The 16,310-nt window shown below is 46.4% G+C and overlaps 6 protein-coding genes across 6 annotated transcripts; 5 read left to right on the forward strand and 1 right to left on the reverse strand.

The window, feature by feature from the left end:
- The first annotated feature begins 403 nt into the window (after positions 1-403).
- V1508DRAFT_75790 (uncharacterized protein) lies at positions 404-5,851 on the forward strand. The gene is made up of 4 exons (XM_066943043.1): positions 404-439; positions 514-543; positions 592-694; positions 755-5,851. Exon 4 carries the CDS (start codon positions 773-775, stop codon positions 5,561-5,563), a length of 4,791 nt encoding a protein of 1,596 aa, XP_066796486.1. The 5' UTR covers positions 404-439; positions 514-543; positions 592-694; positions 755-772; the 3' UTR covers positions 5,564-5,851.
- A 377-nt stretch (positions 5,852-6,228) lies between these two features.
- V1508DRAFT_403631 (terpenoid cyclases/protein prenyltransferase alpha-alpha toroid) lies at positions 6,229-7,592 on the forward strand (the record flags this gene model as incomplete). The annotated part of the gene is made up of 3 exons (XM_066938571.1): positions 6,229-6,761; positions 6,809-7,270; positions 7,331-7,592. 3 exons carry the CDS (start codon positions 6,229-6,231, stop codon positions 7,590-7,592), a joined length of 1,257 nt encoding a protein of 418 aa, XP_066796487.1.
- A 260-nt stretch (positions 7,593-7,852) lies between these two features.
- V1508DRAFT_75796 (eukaryotic porin-domain-containing protein) lies at positions 7,853-9,400 on the forward strand. The gene has a single exon (XM_066943044.1). The coding sequence runs from the start codon at positions 8,050-8,052 to the stop codon at positions 9,214-9,216; it is 1,167 nt and encodes a 388-aa protein (XP_066796488.1). The 5' UTR covers positions 7,853-8,049; the 3' UTR covers positions 9,217-9,400.
- Positions 9,401-9,446: 46 nt separating this feature from the next.
- V1508DRAFT_415139 (Cse1-domain-containing protein) lies at positions 9,447-12,900 on the forward strand. The gene is made up of 5 exons (XM_066940025.1): positions 9,447-9,663; positions 9,741-10,051; positions 10,101-10,472; positions 10,519-10,816; positions 10,866-12,900. Exons 1-5 carry the CDS (start codon positions 9,588-9,590, stop codon positions 12,692-12,694), a joined length of 2,886 nt encoding a protein of 961 aa, XP_066796489.1. The 5' UTR covers positions 9,447-9,587; the 3' UTR covers positions 12,695-12,900.
- Positions 12,901-13,344: 444 nt separating this feature from the next.
- Positions 13,345-15,116, forward strand: V1508DRAFT_384588 (uncharacterized protein). Its single transcript, XM_066937774.1, has 2 exons — positions 13,345-13,772; positions 13,825-15,116. Exons 1-2 carry the CDS (start codon positions 13,539-13,541, stop codon positions 14,701-14,703), a joined length of 1,113 nt encoding a protein of 370 aa, XP_066796490.1. The 5' UTR covers positions 13,345-13,538; the 3' UTR covers positions 14,704-15,116.
- V1508DRAFT_415144 (uncharacterized protein) lies at positions 15,010-16,271 on the reverse strand. The gene is made up of 2 exons (XM_066940026.1): positions 16,021-16,271; positions 15,010-15,966 (listed from the first exon to the last, which is right to left on the reverse strand). Exons 1-2 carry the CDS (start codon positions 16,107-16,109, stop codon positions 15,219-15,221), a joined length of 837 nt encoding a protein of 278 aa, XP_066796491.1. The 5' UTR covers positions 16,110-16,271; the 3' UTR covers positions 15,010-15,218.
- Positions 16,272-16,310: the final 39 nt, after the last annotated feature.

Consider the following 16,310-nt stretch of genomic DNA (forward strand, 5'->3'; position numbering starts at 1 on the left):
GAATATCGAATTTTATTCGAATGCCTTTGAAAGAGTCGAATATCGAATACGAATATTGGGAAAACCTGCCGATATTCGTATTCGAAACAGCCCTATTGTCATCTAATGGTCACACATTGATTTGCTCTAGCAGAGGGTCTAAACAGAACGCTCTTAAGTTTTTGCTGCTAGGATACACCGTTGATATACCTGAACTTCAGTGCCTCCCACACTAATTCTTCTGAGCCGCACAATCACCAACACATCCGTGGGTGACATGTGGATCAATCCAGCCAGCAATGTCACCAGATTGGTCCAACCATTTCGATTGAAACTTTGCGTGGAGCAACCGCTTCTCCCGCATGCGGCAAATGAGCTGCACAGTAACTCAGGACGAAAGCTACGTGATAACGAGGAAGCTGCGAAAATAATTTGAACTAACTGTCTGCGCTGGGTTTTGGTAAGTTTCTAGAATCTTTTGTGGGTGCGATGGATTGAGTTTGTACGTGTGATCTTTGTCTAACGACATCATAGACAGGGCTAGGCGTGCTTCTGGTTGGAAAGGTACGGACTATGAAGAACTCACGGATTTGAGGAATCTAACGTGAACAGTGTGTTCAATCGGGCTTCCGAATTTGAGTACGTTCGTGACACACCAGTGCTTGGTCGTTTTCTAAGCTGTCCCAGCACACACGGCGCCGCAGCTTCGGTTCAGGTGAGATTATCTACGTTGACAGTTCGATTGGAAGACTTATGGTCTAACTAATATATGCAGCGCTGTTGAGGTACCGTCATGTCCCACAGCGCGTGGCCAAGAGATATGTCGAAGGCATCTGGCAGTGGTGCCAGCAATTCATATCGATTCGGCAATGTCTTTAGGACTCTCACAAAGGGTCTTAAGAGCTCGTACACTGCAAGTACAAGTAGCCCAACTGCACCATCCACTCTCTCGTCTCAGCTAGGAGAGGGGCAAACTACAAAAGTTTCCGGTGTCGATATCGATGTCATGCTCGCTCGAATTGGCAGGAGTTCAGCTAATGAAGATAGAATTGCAGCTGCAGAGCTAGTTGCTGATGCGATTAGTCGGACAGCTATATCGAAAAGCATTGTCGAAATTTGGTACACAGCGCAGGATATGCTCTTGCCAACGAACCCGTTAGATGTTAGGCGAGCAGGCTTAAACGTATTGAACGCTTGCATCGTTTACGATGCGGATGAAGACTCTGCATCTGTCAATAGACTAGTGTATTACCGTACTCTGGTGGAATATCCTCTCGGTGAGGACTTTGATATGCAACTGAAAGCATTTAAGGCGCTCACCAAGGATGGTCGCGAGTTACCGGTACTTGGTCCATCAGAGAGTCCGATGGTGCAGATTTTATCAACATGGTTACGAGTTATCTTCAGGGATGCCACACTCGCGAGATCCGCGGCGAAGCTTGCAGACGAGAATATGGGAGGTGATAGCGAAAGCAAGCAACTTCCGAGCGAGGAGAATCTGCACAACTTATGCTCATATATTATCAATATTCTCAAGTTTAACTTCTATGCATTTGACGAGAAAGACATTATATTGCTACTGAAGGATATCCTCAATATCTGCCGTCGCACATCCAACAAAAGTGATATTATAGAAGGTATTGTTATGATTAATACCCTCACAGTCTACGGAAATTTGCCCTTATCAATGTTAGAGCAGAGTATAGAGACGTTATGCGGTGCTAGTTCGGTCGTTCCAGAGCTATTCAATTCATGCTGGGACGCTGTATTGCATCTTGTAAACAGTCACCTGGCCAACAATACGATCGTGGCATTATACAACATTCTTCGGGAGCCGGAAAATGTCCGAGGTCGAAGCGCAATGAAGGGTGCGATTGTGTTTTTGCAGAAACTCCTTGAGCACGAGCCCGGTCAGACCAAGACGTATAATTTGACAGTTAATTCCGTTATGCGATCTTATAACACTGTGATGACAATACGCGACAACATCCAGATTGATCTCGCCGTTTGCAACAGTATGAAAACGCTGATGCTGAATAACGAAACATACTCATTGATGTCATACGAGGACTATAAATCTCCTGATTCGCCACTTGTTGTCATCGCACAGGCTGCCAAACATGTTGTGTTGCCAACCCCGGCAGTTGAGACGCCCTGTTGGGACGACGAGAAATATCCGGCCAATTCAATCAGACATCTACTTCAGAAAATACTTGAAAGGCTGAGAATGTCGTATCAGTGCGGTTCGTTTAATGGGCCTCCTGAAACGCTCATTCAATTTTTCCTGGACGTTAATCCGCACATTGACGAAGATACAGCGAATATTGTCGTCGACTACTACGAGCATGAGTATCTTTGCTTCCCATCATCCAGCGGATGGCGAGAAAATTCAGAGGTACTATTGGATGCATTTTACCGGAACCAATCTCGTCCATTCTCGCTTAGAGCCAAGGTCATCCGGCACATGAAGACCGTATACTGGATCTCGAAAGAAGTATGCGACGAACGCACAGCAGATGAATTCCTGGAGAAAATATTCCAGACTATCCGTATAGAATCCGATATGAACATACTGGCCCAAGTCATCGATTTTGGTGTTGGGGTAGCGTCGTTGATTGGAATGGATGGATTCAAAAAGCTGGTGAAAACGTTTCGTGAATGTATGCGCGCACAGAATCAGACTATGTCTAATCCCACGATGTTGACCCGGCGGTCGGTTATGGATGGTGACGATATGGAAATCAAACTGTCTGCGTTGTCGACGACTCTGCCTCCAGCAGGTCCGACAGTAATAAGGACAATATCACGATTGACGGCGTCGGAAGCGTCGCATTCACAATTGCGGCCTGCATCATCTACATCATTACCATTGTCACAGACTGCAACGCAGTTGAGACCAGGGCATGAAGAAAGCAAGGAAGAAAAGGCTACATCATCACGAATTATCGCTCGCGCATTTGTTATAATGTTCATACATGGTCTGGAAAAGAGCGGCGAGAAGTCGGCTATCATTTACAAGGAGCTTCTTGAAGTCTGTAGTCGACCTTCAGACTGGGATCCGGAGACGATTATCATCATATATCGTCTTCTCTTTAGAATTCGCGTTAACAAGGCTTCGAGACTAGTGCTTATCCAGCCAATGGAGATGGATGGACTCGCCGATATTGTAGGACGGTTTGTTCCAAACATGACATTAGACGCGCAGAAGGCTGCTGTTTGGAAGTATCCTGAACCCGAGACGATATTGGGAACGCCTCTTCCAGAACGTGCGAGTTTCTACGTTACAGTATGTGGAAACGACACGAAAATGCAGCTGCAAGAAAAGTACCTTTCTGAAGGTGATCAGGTCATCGAGGAATATTACGTAAATCGTAAACGCGGCATTGCGAGCTTGAACATGTCAGCATGGCTCGCGATTATCTTCCAGCAGATCAAGGATGGTACGAATTGGGAAATATACTCCTTCATTGTCGCTCATCTAGGGCCACAGCTCTCCAATCTCCAATTGTTTATGGCATCACGAACAGAGATTCGGTGGCTCAGATCGATGATTTGCGATCAACTTACTGGACAGCTACCTCCGCTGAATATCCCAAAGGGTGTTACCAAGGCGGATGTGCAGGTTGTCCTAGTGAGAACCATGTCATCAATTATTGGCTACCAGAGCTTCTATTCAAAAATGGATCAAGACAATATTGTCAAAGCGGTATTGGTTGGGCTAGTGTCATGGGAGCGCATCGCGGCGTCGTGCGTACATTGTCTGCTGGTATGCAGTTACGAGTTTCCGCTTTCAATTAAGAAGTTTTTGTCGCAAATATTCACGAATTTCCAGACAAAGATCACCAACTCTGGATTGAGCGTGCACATTCTCGAATTCCTGACCGCTATGGCCCGGATTCCGTCTTTGACGTCAAATTTCACGCAGGATGATTTTAAGCGAGTGTTTGCGATGTCGTTCAAATATATGGAGCACGCAAACGATTTGTCTTCGTCATCGTCCGCGGCGTCCTCCAATTCGAATAAGGTTTTGTCTCAATATTTGATTGCTTTGGCGTATAGCGTTGTGTCTACGTGGTATCTGACAATGAGAATGGCTGATCGTCGAGATTTGGCGCCGTTCATCATTCGCGGATTGCTACTAGCAAATGGAAATCGCACCTCATCGACTGCTGCGTATTCGGGTGGAAGTGGTCCAACTGCACAGAGCGGGCCAGGATTCTCCGGAGCTATCACTCCAAATGATGAGCGAAGTTGGGCATCAGTTGATTTGATATCACGCTTCACGTACTCTGATATCGAGCTGAAGATGCACACGGTGTTTTCCGGACTTGGACGTGACCGACCACGGAGCGAGGTTGTGGGAAATATATGGATTCATGGCATCAGCATTGTGTCGATCGAAACATTCGTGAAGACAGGAATTTCACAAGTGGTCGTGCGACGGCCAACCGGAACAGCCTCCTTCAATATATTTCCAGATAGTCGCATGCTTCCAGGATGGGCGGATCCAGAATTGCTACTGTCCGGCGGAGCATCATTATCGTCAACTACCGAGCGGCTTGGTGTGGATTCACCACCTACGGAAGATCCTATTTCAGCCAATGATCAACTTGCATTTCTGCCGGACTACTTTTTCACTGAGCTTGTCGCAGCGCCGGAGTTCCAGTCTGTGCTTGCGCCGACACTGATCCCAAATCCATCCGATCCAACTATAGTGCGTGCAATCAGCATGTTCGACCGCACACCTGTCGTTGATTTCCACAAGATCGGTATCATATATATCGGTTTGAACCAGACATCCGAACGTGAAATCCTGTCCAACTCAGTTGGCTCAAAGGCGTACTTGGATTTCTTGGATGGTATGGGTATGTTGATCAGACTACGTGGAAACAAACAGGTATATACTGGTGGTCTTGATACGGAGCATGACATCGACGGGGAATTCGCGTATGCCTGGTCAGACAAGATCACCCAGGCAATATTCCACTGCACGACCCTGATGCCGAGTCGACGCTTGTCGTCAGATTGGAGTCCACAGAGCGGCGAGCTAATGTATGATGATGAGAGTTTATCGAACAAGAAAAGGCATATCGGAAACAATTACGTCAATATCTACTGGAACGAATCCGGTAAGCCCTTTAATTTCGAAACGATTCGCTCTCAGTTTAACTTCATCAATATTGTCATTTCACCACATACTAAAGCAGCTTCCACGTTCTCGCCAAGTTCGTCATCAGTGGCATCATCGTTACTTGGGGATCCGGCGGAGTCACCATTTGACTTCTACAAAGTCAGAGTGCTGATTCAACCGTCGGTGGATGCCTCGGCAGTCTTCTCGTCGCCGGCATCACATCTGAAGATGGTAGGAAAGAAGTCTTTGCCATTATTTGTTCGTAACCTCGCTTTTAACGCTGATATATTTGCTGTTGTTTGGCACGCACTACCGGATGATGAATACTTGTCCAATTGGCAGTATCGGTTGCGGCAAATCAGAAATTTGAAAGATAGGACCAATACTGCCATCGAGAAGGCTTCTAATGCGGCAATGGAGCGTGCGAGAGAGAATGACGTGAAGAGTGATTAATGGTACATAAAATGAAGGATGACATAACCTGTACATAGCCTGTGCTGTAGCAATAGTTGGACATAGACGGTAAGGAATAAGTTTAGCAATTCGGAGTTCTATACATGGATTGAGTAGAGTTGGTTTGCTTGCTTTGCTTTTTTAGTTGTAGGATAAGTTACTCGTAACTATGATGATTATTGGTTTGGAATTATTGCAGATTCAATATGCGAATAATTATTAGCAGTCCACCTCTACAAGGTCGCTAGATATGTTCTGTAAATACGACTCCAAAATAGAATTTCCTCCTCTAATGTATCTCATATAGACTTCTGGTAATGATGGAACGAACAAGCAGAAGGGTACAGATTGTCCATTCGTCCGCGACTGGTCACTTCCTCACACAATATTAAGCACCTCCCAACGGCATTGTTCTCACGATTCACGTACAAAAGTTCTGTTGCCAGCCTTGTGCGAACTACTTAAGGGCGCGATCACTTGCAGTGATCATGCATCCACGAGCACGAGTGCCCCGAGCAGTATTCAGTCCTCGCGCCGGCTCACGATCCAACTCTTCTGGGTCCTCAAGCTCGACAACATCTTTGGACGCTACGCCGCCCACGAAAAAGAATCCAAGAACGCGAAAATCACTGAGCACCAACCCGAATATACGAATGGCATCCGCAATGACAGCTGAGAAAAATACGGTGCACAATGGAGAGGTGTTGGTGGTCGACTCTCTAATTACAGAGTCGTCCACAACGCAGGACGAGGTCGCGAGGATGTGCGCAGGGTTGATCCCCGACGGGCAGCTTGCAGTTCTGCAACGTCAACTTCATGCTGACTTCTTGAAAATTCCTATGTCATTCCAGCTCCCACCAAATTATACAGGTCTGGATGCTTCGAAGCCATGGCTCATGTATTGGCCGCTGCATGCATTAGAGGTACTTGACCCAGACAATCAAACAGACGATATATTATCCCGGATCGGACCCTCAATTATGGCCTGTTTGAATGAAATAGAAGGGGCATTTGGCGGTGGAAACGGCCAAATAGCGCACCTTGCTGCGACATATGCATCTTTGAATGCATTGGCTATATCGCGGGACGAGCACGTTTGGTCACAGATCAATAGAGAAAGGTTATACAAGTGGCTGATGTCGGTCAAACTACCGGATGGTGGATTCAGTATGCATGTCGGTGGAGAAGAGGACGTCCGGTATGGGTTTGATATATCCCACGGATTATTATTCTAACATGTGATAGAGCAGTATACTGCGCTTTGGCAACTGCGGCATTACTGAACATCATAACGCCCGAACTCACAGAAGGCACAGCAGAATGGATTTCACGATGTCAAACATATGAAGGCGGTATTGGAGGCGCACCTGGCAATGAAGCTCACGGAGGCTACGCGTTCTGTGGCCTTGCTGCACTCTGCATCCTCGGTAATCCAGTCGAAATGATCCCAAAATATCTCGACGTCGACAGTTTCGTCCGTTGGCTTTCGGCGCGTCAATATCAGCCAGAAGGAGGATTTTCGGGCCGTACAAACAAGCTTGTGGACGGCTGTTACAGCTGGTGGGTCGGCGGATGCTGGTCCATTCTAGAAGGCGCGTTGCCACGGATTACTTCCAAGGACATCCTGTGGAGCAAGGCTGATTTGCAGAAATATATTCTGTTTTGCTGCCAGAGCCCCAGAGGTGGTCTGCGTGATAAGCCTGGAAAGTATGGATATCCACCTCTTACGACAATATATAATTTCATAGTCATTGCTAAACAGAATAGATCCTCGGACTTCTATCACTCGTGCTACGTGCTCTCTGGCCTCTCAGAGGTGCAACACAGATATTCATTCAGGCCTAAATTGCGCGGCTCCGAGTCTGGTGAATGGTCATTTATGTGGACTTATGAACTGGAATCTCCAGATATTGTTATAATTGACGAACAGAACGTTGTTGGCCCTCTCAACCCGGTGCATGTGCTGCCTGCCGGTGTAGGTGAGCGTATGCACGACTTCTACGCTGCGTTAGGCACGCTCGAGCTGTAAATAGATTTAAAGGGATTCTTGATCGCATGGAGTTCGTGTGTTATTTGATATGGCATGTAACTTGGTGTATATATAGCACTTTTGCGGCTTGTATCTGGCAATTGGTAGGCAACGCATAATAAAAGTATGGATACTTCTGGACTAACCCCTAACTTTGTATAATCCAGTATAACTTTGATTATGAAGTCACGTGCACAAGCCATATGACTTTGGGCAAGGGTTGTGCTTCTTTAGACGCTCAGAAATAATTTTCACGCATTGGAAATGAATTGATCAACACGGCGCCAATCGTAATCTCGAACTGATTCTTTAACAAACGTTTGAGTGGGCGACTCCACAGGTCTATTGAGTTTAGACTGGTCTGCTACGGACTCAATTATCGCAATAATTCTACGAATTCAATCCGCAAGTAACACGCAAAAAAATCGGAACGCATTAACGAACATCAACATTCATAATGGAGACTCCGGAAGAATTGAGAACTGAGCAGATTCAGAACAGTCTGATAAAGTTAGGCTTGGGCAATCTTTCCAAAGCTCTTCCGTCGAGCGCAACTGACAAAATCCGCACTACTCCGGGAATTTCACATGTACTCTCGTTTTACGACAGGCTCGCAGCGAAGCGAGCTGCCAGCGGGCTCACTACTCCTATTAAGTTTGAAGATTTTACAAAGGAAGTCGAGAAGGAGGTTCTACCGACACTTTACATGTCTCAAGGTCTTCGTGCAGATATTAACCAGACGCTAAATATCAAGCCTATGTTCAACGTGATGCAGAGTTTTGCGGTTGGTAATGGACGAGACAGCAACTACAACTTTACTACCATATGGGGAACAGACAGACACTTCCTACGGGGTGGCTTAGATAACGAATTGAATGTGAATGCACACGGCGCCACCCGCATTTCAGACACTATTATTTCACGATTCCAGGCGCACGCTTCTGACAAAGGCGCACAGGTCGTACTCGAGACCGATATTGCTGGTCCCGACTTCTTCCTCAATCTTCGAACCATGAATCCATCTTTCCTTGACTCCAAATTTTCCGGCATTTTGGGCTTAAACTTCTCACAGAGCATAACGAAGAGACTTACCCTTGGCCTCGGTGGCACCTGGCAGCGACAGCAGGCAGAGTATCCTGCATCAGCTGGATTTGAGCTTGGTGCGCGATACGCGACCGAAACGTATATTGGTTCTGGTATCCTTACTGCTCAGGGAATGGCGACCTTGGGATTCACTCAAAAGTTGACTGACAAGGTCCAAGCTGCTGTTTCCACGCAGCTTGATTTGACAGGCATGTCTAACATGGCTGCTCTTATGGCTGGCGAGCCACCAACTCCATCAGGCACAACCGTCGCTGGAGTTAAGGTCGACTTCCCAGATCAGTCGACCGTCAGAGCCCAGATTGACTCCACCGGTAAGCTAGGCTTCGCCGTCGACAGATTCGTTGCACCAACCGTCAAGATGACTATTTCAAGCGAGCTGGATCATGTTAAAAGCACTTGCAAGATTGGTTTGGGGTTGCAGATTGAGAGTCAGTCGGAGTCAGTGGCGGAGACGATGATGAAGTTGCAGACCGCGGATAGAGACGAAGCTAGAAAGTTCATGGCGGATCCGCCACAGTAGATAAAAAAATTTTTTGTATGTAAGTATTTATCATGTCTACGTGTTAGTCTCCATTATATTCTGTTCAATAGCTGTAATAACATTCATCGTAAAATTCATCACCTTTTCATATCTATTATTAGATGACAGAGAGTTGCACGCAAGTAGAGTATTCTCGTGTTTAGGGTACAGGAGGCTGGTCGAGTCCCAATTTCGCGGTTCGGGCTCAGCTGTTAGTAAACAAACATCAACGCGAATGTGAAAAAAAATATCGATGGCCATAGCCGTGCACATCATTGAGCCACCTAGACCTGAGATTTCATTCCGCATTACTAACTCGACAATAAACTTTTGGCTTAGGCAAAATTTTGGGTGCTTCATTTAAGCTGACGATGGAGCCCGCACAAGGTCTACAAAATGTTGCAGCATTATTGCAATCTTCTTTGAATCCAGCAATCGCAAAGCAATGTATGTGCAATTTGTCTGACATAAAATTGAAATTGAACTGGCAGTAAAGGCTGATAACTGATGTTGACTGTATTTAGCGGAGCAGTCGTTACGAGCTGCTGAAGCGCAGCAGGGATTTTCGATCTTGCTATTGCAGATCGTGGCTTCGACTGACTTTTCGCATACGACTCGTCTTGCCGGTGCATTGTTCTTCAAAAACTTTATTCGGAGGAAATGGACAGATGAAGAAGGAAACTATCTGATTCCGGGGCCCGATGTGAACGCAGTCAAGAGTGAGATCGTGGGGTTGATGATCACCCAACCGCCGTCCATTCAAGTCCAATTGGGTGAGGCGATCAGTATTATGGCTGACTCCGACTTTCCGGATCGTTGGCAGAATCTAGTAGATGTAAATATCAGTCATATTACTATTTAATGATATGTGCTAATTGAAATAGGATCTTGTTTCCCGACTAAGTCCAACTGATCTTGCAGTCAATAATGGTGTTTTGCAAGTGGCCCACTCGATCTTCAAGCGCTGGCGCCCGTTGTTCCGATCAGATGCACTTTTCATGGAAATTAAACTGGTATTAGACAAATTCTGCATGCCATTTATGACACTGTTCCAGCGCACCGATGAGCTCATCACTGAGAACCAAAATAACAAGGCCGCGTTGGAACCACTATTTCAGTCACTATTACTTATTACTAAGATTTATTTTGATCTGAACTGTCAAGATATTCCAGAGTTTTTTGAGGATCATATTGACTTATTGATGGGACTTGTTCATAAGTACTTGCAGTACAGCAATCCAATTATTGAGACCGATGTAAGCTAAATGCTTTTGTATCGTTATAGTTACTAATGCGCTCCAGGATGACAATGAAACCGGCCCTTTGGAACAGGTAAAGGCATCTATCTGTGAATTAATTCAATTATACTCCCAGCGATACGAGGACGTGTTCGGTGCCCACTTACCAAGTTTTGTTGACACCACGTGGACTCTGTTGACGACTACTGGCCTCGAGCCGAAGTACGACCTCTTAATTAGTCGAGCACTATCGTTTTTGACGACTGTCACCAAGTCGCCAGAGCGAGCTCAGGTTTTCAGTTCAAGCGATATCTTGCAGCAAATAGTGGAGAAGGTCGTATTGCCGAATATGTCGCTCCGAAGTATGTTTCATCCTCTCATTTATAAATTATATACTGACAGCGAGTCCAGCAAGTGACGAGGAGTTGTTCGAAGACGATCCAATTGAATACACGCGGCGGGACTTGGAGGGTTCCGATAGCGACACGAGACGACGTGCGGCGACCGATTTTTTGCGAGAATTAAAAGAACGATTTGAAGGTCTAGTGACGGATGTCGTCATGTCATATGTGCAACGATATTTGCAGCAATATAGCGTGGACAGAAGCGCCAACTGGCAACTTAAGGACACAGCTGTCTATCTCTTCTCGTCGGTCGCTGTCAAAGGCACCATAACGGCGTCGGGAGTCTCAGCTACAAATATGCTACTTGACGTCGTTGGCTTCTTCTCGCAAAATATCGCACCAGACCTGGTTGAGCCTAGTACACATCCGATTTTAAAGGTGGATGCGATCAAGTTTATTCATACGTTCAGAAATCAGTTGACGAAGCAGCAGCTGCTTGAAGCATTCCCTGTGCTGTCCAGCATGTTTTTGTCTCCGGAATACGTTGTTTATACATACGCGGCAATTACAATTGAGCGCATTTTGTCGATTCGGCAACCGTCATCTTCTCATCTGTTATTTGACAAAGAGGACGTTGGACCAGTCGCGCACGCGTTACTCATCAATCTCTTTGGATTAATAGAAAAAGGAAAGACTCCTGAGAAATTGGCTGAAAACGAGTTTTTGATGAAGTGCGTAATGCGAGTACTTATGACTAGCAAGGATTCGATCGTCCCATTTTCAGATTCTTTGATCCAACATCTTGCCGGTATAGTGACGGAAACAAGTAAGAACCCTTCTAATCCTAAATTCTCACATTATACGTTCGAGTCGGTGGCAATTGTTATCAGGTTCGTCTCCCCAGTGAAGCCAGGAGCGTTCGATTCTATTTTGTTCCCTGTGTACCTCAATATTCTCGGACAGGATGTTACAGAGTTTGTGCCATATGTTTTCCAGCTTTTGTCGCAGATGCTGGACGTGTCGCCACAGGCAACACTGCCTGATGGTTATACACAGTTAATTCAGCCAATTCTATCGGTGTCACTGTGGGATGCCAGAGGTAATGTTCCAGCCCTCACACGGCTGTTGCAATCTATACTAGCAAAGGCCCCGACAATTTTTGGGGCTATGAATCTCTTAGAGGCATTGCTCGGTGTATTTCAGAAGCTGCTATCGTCACGCGCTAACGATCACCTTGGTTTGGATTTGCTGGAGAGTATATTGCACTACATTCCCAAAGTTCAGATTTCGCAGTACGCCGGTCCGATCGCAAATATTATTTTAGTTCGACTCGAGAAGTCGCGTACAGAAAAGCTGGTCTTACGCGTAACTCATCTGATTTATTTCCTCGCCTCAGCACCTGCAGCAGCCGATAAACTTCTGGGACCCAATTTTGCGACAGAGCTCTTTGATGTCACACCAAACGCGCTGTTTGGCGACATATTTATGCACTTCGTGCTAGCGGCCACTCCGAAACTGCATTCCCCACTCGACAAGAAGCTCGCTATAGTCGGACTTACGAAGATTCTTTTCGACTCGTCTGTTTTCTTGCAAAAGTACAGCTCCAGATGGGAAGCAGGTGCGCGAGTCCTACTCGAGACGTTGCAATCGAATAGTTTGGTTGATGCGTTCGCAGGAGGCGACGAGTTACCTGAGGCGGAAGAAGATTTAGCATTTGGCGCGTCGTTCGTGAAGTTGAATGCCGTGGTGTGGAAGGGACTTGATCCTGCAGGTGACGTTACGGACGTGAAAAAGTTTGTCGGTGAAACGATTAGCAAAGCAGGACATGAAGTGATTGCGCAGGTCGGAGCTGTGAGTGATGAGGTGAAGAGTGGGTTAGCGGCATTGGCAGTGTAAGATGGCCGATGACGAGGATAAAAGTTAGATGCTTTTATGTTTGTTACGGCAATTGTTTACGGCTTACGATGATGTTGTAAATCATTAAGATTAGCTCCTGACCATTGCATTTCTGAAATTAAACAGATATACGATACTCAACAGATATGAACTCCGAGGACTACTGCCAGTTAGATCGAAGAATAAACACAAACCATTAGCAAGGTTGTATGTTGTGCTTCACTGCCGTAGTCTGGCGAATTAAGATAGCCGATTGTGACTGAGTGAACTTGTTCGGTGGGCTCAACGTAACCACCGCAACCCGCATTTCAAATTAGCGCCAACGCATGGTGTAGACGTCAGGTCAATACACATATGAAGACATTCGGCATTCAAAGCTGGAACACATTACAAGTCGTGCTCGGTACATAATGGTTGGCATCATGGTATATACACTCGACATTGTCAAAGTTCAGTCGCAGTAGCCCTTGCCCGCGGCGTCTCAGCAGGAAACCACTAGCCGTGTCAGGAATCGTCTATGCTAAATACGGCAATCATGCCAATTGCAGCTAGTGCGCGGCCGATACAGCAAAGGCTGCGCACAATTGGGGTGACACATTGGCGCGACGGTGGCTGCGCGCTTTTCAGGGCCGCCTCCTCATAATCCTAAGGTCTTATTTGGCCCGTCTACCAGCTCATTCCTTTTCGCGTTCTGTAATTGTGGCGAACTTGGTATTATAGTATCCATTGTTCACGACATATAGACACTTGCGCCGGTTTTTAATTTGTGGTTGGTCTATCACTCGCTGCGCCATAATCGTCTCATCAAGTCAAGGGTCCTACTCGTCACCAGCACTTGTACACAATGGAAAAGGAAAAGTCGGAATACAGAATCGACGTCCCTGAGCGGATGACCGAGTTTGAGGGCGTCGGTGCCCTGGCGGGCGGTGCGCCGAAGTCACTCGTCAGCAACTTGTCCAACTCCCCGGTCTTGTCCATCTTCTCCTACTGTGGCGCGTCCATTCTCATGACTGTCACTAATAAATATGTTCTTTCGGGATATTCCTTCAATCTCAATTTCTTCCTGCTCATGGTCCAGGTATGTTCTTGCAAAATTGATACTTTTTCGTGCGTGATATCTGACTGTACAGTCCGTTGTCTGCGTTCTCGCTATCCAGACCTGCAAGTCCCTGAAAATCATCTCCTACCGCGACTTTAACGTTCAGGAGGCGCGGAAATGGTTCCCTATCTCTGCGCTTTTGGTCATCATGATCTACACCTCATCGAAGGCTCTCCAGTATCTCTCTATTCCCGTGTACACTATTTTCAAGAACTTGACCATTATCTTGATCGCTTATGGTGAGGTTCTGTGGTTTGGCGGTTCCGTCACCGGTCTTGCTCTCTTCTCTTTCGGCCTCATGGTCTTATCGTCCATAGTCGCGGCATGGGCTGATATCCGGAATGCCATTGAGTCGTACGGATCTGAGGGTGGTGCTGCTAGCAATATCGCTGCGCTTAACGCGGGCTACATATGGATGTTCACCAATTGCTTGTCGTCCGCTACCTACGTTCTTGGCATGCGTAAGCGTATCAAGCTCACCAACTTCAAGGACTTTGACACCATGTTCTACAACAACTTGCTCTCGATCCCTGTTCTTCTCGTGTGCTCGCTCCTCCTCGAGGACTGGTCGGCAGAAAACATTGAGCGCAACTTCCCGTCTGAGCACCGTACTGCTCTCATTGTTGCGATGATCTTCTCCGGTCTCTCGTCCGTATTCATCTCGTACACCTCCGCCTGGTGTGTCAGAGTCACTTCGTCGACCACCTATTCCATGGTAGGCGCGCTCAACAAGCTTCCTATCGCTCTCTCGGGTCTCATCTTTTTTGAAGCTGCAGTCACTTTTTTTTCCGTGTCGGCTATCATTATTGGTTTTCTGGCTGGTCTCGTGTACGCTGTCGCCAAGATCCAGCAGGGGAGGAAGAACGCTGCGCTTCCGGTTGCGAACGGAAACCAGAACCGCAAGGATTAGACAAATTTACTACGATGTATCACAGGTTCTAGTAGAGTTTGGTTGCATCTAGAATGACTTGCATAAAAATGTGAACGGGTATGCGATAATGTTTATCGATTTTATGCTTGAACGGCTGAATTTCCTAATTTGAGCAGAATCAGGTAAACGGATATATTTAATTGAATGTAACGATTAGTATTTATTACTGTACCTATTTGTACGCTGAAGTCATGTTAATAATTGACATTTCGCCAGGTTTTTGTTGTTTGTGCTGTATGTGAGTTTGATTATATAGACTACTGGATACGGAGTGTTCTTTTCATACTGATGTACAAGTTCGTATTTCGAGAAGCTTATATGTGCGAGTCGCCTATACCTACATATTCTTACTCAACTTTAAAGCTTAGAATTCTAATATCGACAGATTCAAGAGTTAAAAACAATCAATCAAGTCCATTAACAACAACAATACGCCGGGAAATGAGTACCAAATAATAACAAAAAAAATACGCAAACAAGACATGTATGATCGCCTAAGTATACAAAAACGACTCTAACGGTGCCGCCAGAAACTGTGTGCCCGTCCGCTGCAGCTCGTTGACCCATTTTCTCATCGTCGTATCCAGTCTCTTCTTGTCATTAGGATACTTCTCCCGAAGACTGTCTTCCAGGTCGTTATATCTAGACTGAATCTGCTGCAGTAGCGCGTCGACATCGTACGCACGCTTCTCCTTCGCTGTCATCCGTTTCCTCTCGACAGGTTGGTCGGGGTTCATGAGCTCAAGGACTTTGTGGTTCTTAACGATGCGATCTGACATTGAGATATCATGCGAGTGGCCTTCCTCGCTTGTTCGTGTAATAACGTACTTAGTTGGCTTCCAATTCTCATCCAGACTTCTCACGACCTTAATCTTCATATCACATTGACAAGTCTCTCGTGGCTTCCGGTTTCGCGTCCGTTTCGCTGGTCGTCCGGGAGATTCTGTATGCTGTTCGGCTGAGGCTACATCTGAGAGTCCATGATTATGCTCCTCAAGTAGAGCCGCGGTAAAAACTTCCTCTGAGCTAGCAGCCACGACGACTGGATCAATCGGCACTGGGTTTCCGTCGTCGCCGGGCACAAGATCGTGTGTCGTCCTCTGTCTCCGACTGGCTTTCTCTGCGCGATTGTCTATCCGGCATTGATAGTACATGGTCTCTGTCAGAGTTGCCAGTTTCGAGTTCGAGCTTCTTCCGTGTATTTTATACACATTGTCAACATATGGAAAGAACGTGTCAAATCTAGACGGTCATGTTAAAATGTATAAGGTCATGTGAACACAACAGGGGCCCCACTCGTCAGGAGTCAGCGAGAGCTCCTCGGCGATACTAAACAACCTCGCCCGCCAGGCAACAACATCCTCGATATTCACAGACTCTGCCATCGTGGTCTCACGCAGACACGACCGGACTGCCGTAAAGAGCTGAAGGCAAGTACACCAAGTAGCTGTTAGCAATTAATTTAGCAGACCTCAGGAATTTTCAATACCACGACTGATTGAAAAATAAGAAGTTAGGCGCCAGTCTACATTAAAGGCGAGTGCGATTGAGTGTCCGCCTCAACAGGCTAGCAAACCCCAGCCCTA

The sequence above is a fragment of the Lipomyces doorenjongii genome, assembly GCF_038497915.1.
Source record: "Lipomyces doorenjongii strain NRRL Y-27504 unplaced genomic scaffold V1508scaffold_17, whole genome shotgun sequence".
NCBI lineage: Eukaryota > Fungi > Ascomycota > Lipomycetes > Lipomycetales > Lipomycetaceae > Lipomyces > Lipomyces doorenjongii.